We start from the raw sequence: 1,302 nt of genomic DNA, 5'->3' as shown, positions 1-1,302 counted from the left end.
CTGCGCTGAGACTCTTTCTGAGTTCTGGCCATCACTGGTGCTAGCCCTGGGGAGAGCTGGTGCAGCCCCCGGGGCTGGATGGTGACTGCGCTGTCACCAGCAGAGCGGCGCTGGGTCTCTAGAGCAATGGCAGGAGCATTCCTGACCATTCTCTGGGCAGCTGCAGCCACTGGGCCAAGTTCACCCTGGTATAACCATTGCTCCACAGGCTTCCATGGAGTGACGCTGCGGATGAACTTGGCCCACAGCACCTAGATCTAGACACTGGGGGCCGGGCATTCTCAGAGGAGGGGCCTCAGCTTTGGAACGTGCTTCCAGCTCTGTGGTCAGACAGCCCCAGTCTTCTGCGCTTCAGGCCACAACCTGAGGCCCGTCTCCTGCCCCGGGCGATACTCGTGTTACACGCAACGGCTGGGCCGGAATCTCCCCTGGATTAACTGGTTGTGAGCCGGGCTAGGGGCTGTTTCTGAGATGGGCAGGGAACATCTTCCAGAACAGAACAATGACTGAGGGCAGAGTCATAGCAGAGTTATAGCTTCCCAGGCCAGCTGTGACCATCTCATCTGATCTCCTGCGTCAGGTGGGCCGTAGAACTACCCCACAATAATTCTTTTTTGACTACAGCAAATCGGTTTAAAACAATACCAATCTTGGTTTAAAAGTTGCCAATGATGGAGAATCTACCAGGATCCTTGGGAAATTATTTCCCCTCCCTATTAAACATTTCCATAGGGTGGGCTGGAAAGAGGAGGGGCCTGGAATCCCCTCTCTGCCTCCCCAGGGTGGGCCCTGTGGGGAGGGCAGAGGCTCATGGGTGGGGAGCCCAGCTTTGGGATCACCGTCGGCGCTGATGAGACCTGGCAGGTGCATGCACCCTTACCTGCATGGAGGAAAGGAGGCACATCCAGGCAAGGTGAACAAGCATCCAGCTGTACAAGGAGCAGAACATGCCCCTCATGGCTATCTGCTGGAGTCTGGGGGAGAGAAACCAGTTGCTGGCCCAGGTGCGAGGGTCGCTGAGCCGCGCCGGGGTCCCTGGGCGTCTGGAAGAGAGAGGGAAGGGGAGTAGAAGCGAACACTTTGCAGTGGACTCAGGAGAGCGCTAAGCTTGCTGGTTGCAGCATGGCCACAGCTGCGCTTTGCCCCTTGGACCCTCTCTCCCTATGTCACAGCCAGGGCCGGCTCCAGGCACCAGCTGAGCAAGCTGGTGCTTGGGGCGGCAGATTGTTGGAGGCAGCATTCTGCCCAATCCTAGGGCGGCACCGCCGCTTTTTTGTTGTTGTTGTTCTTGTTCCGCTCTGG

At 58.0% G+C, this 1,302-nt stretch overlaps 1 protein-coding gene across 1 annotated transcript in view; it reads right to left on the bottom strand.

Moving 5' to 3' along the window:
• LOC112117203 (glucagon receptor-like) overlaps positions 1–958 on the bottom strand; it is a 19,790-nt gene extending 18,832 nt beyond the window's left edge. The window contains exon 1 of the mRNA XM_024215115.2: positions 881–958. Coding sequence (XP_024070883.2) covers positions 881–958 — 78 coding nt within the window. The remainder of the gene's footprint in view (positions 1–880) is intronic.
• Positions 959–1,302: the final 344 nt, after the last annotated feature.

Source organism: Terrapene carolina, unplaced genomic scaffold (genome assembly GCF_002925995.2).
Source record: "Terrapene carolina triunguis isolate 2854851 unplaced genomic scaffold, T_m_triunguis-2.0 Scaffold695, whole genome shotgun sequence".
Classification (NCBI taxonomy): domain Eukaryota; kingdom Metazoa; phylum Chordata; order Testudines; family Emydidae; genus Terrapene; species Terrapene triunguis.
This window is presented reverse-complemented; position numbering and strand designations above follow the sequence as displayed.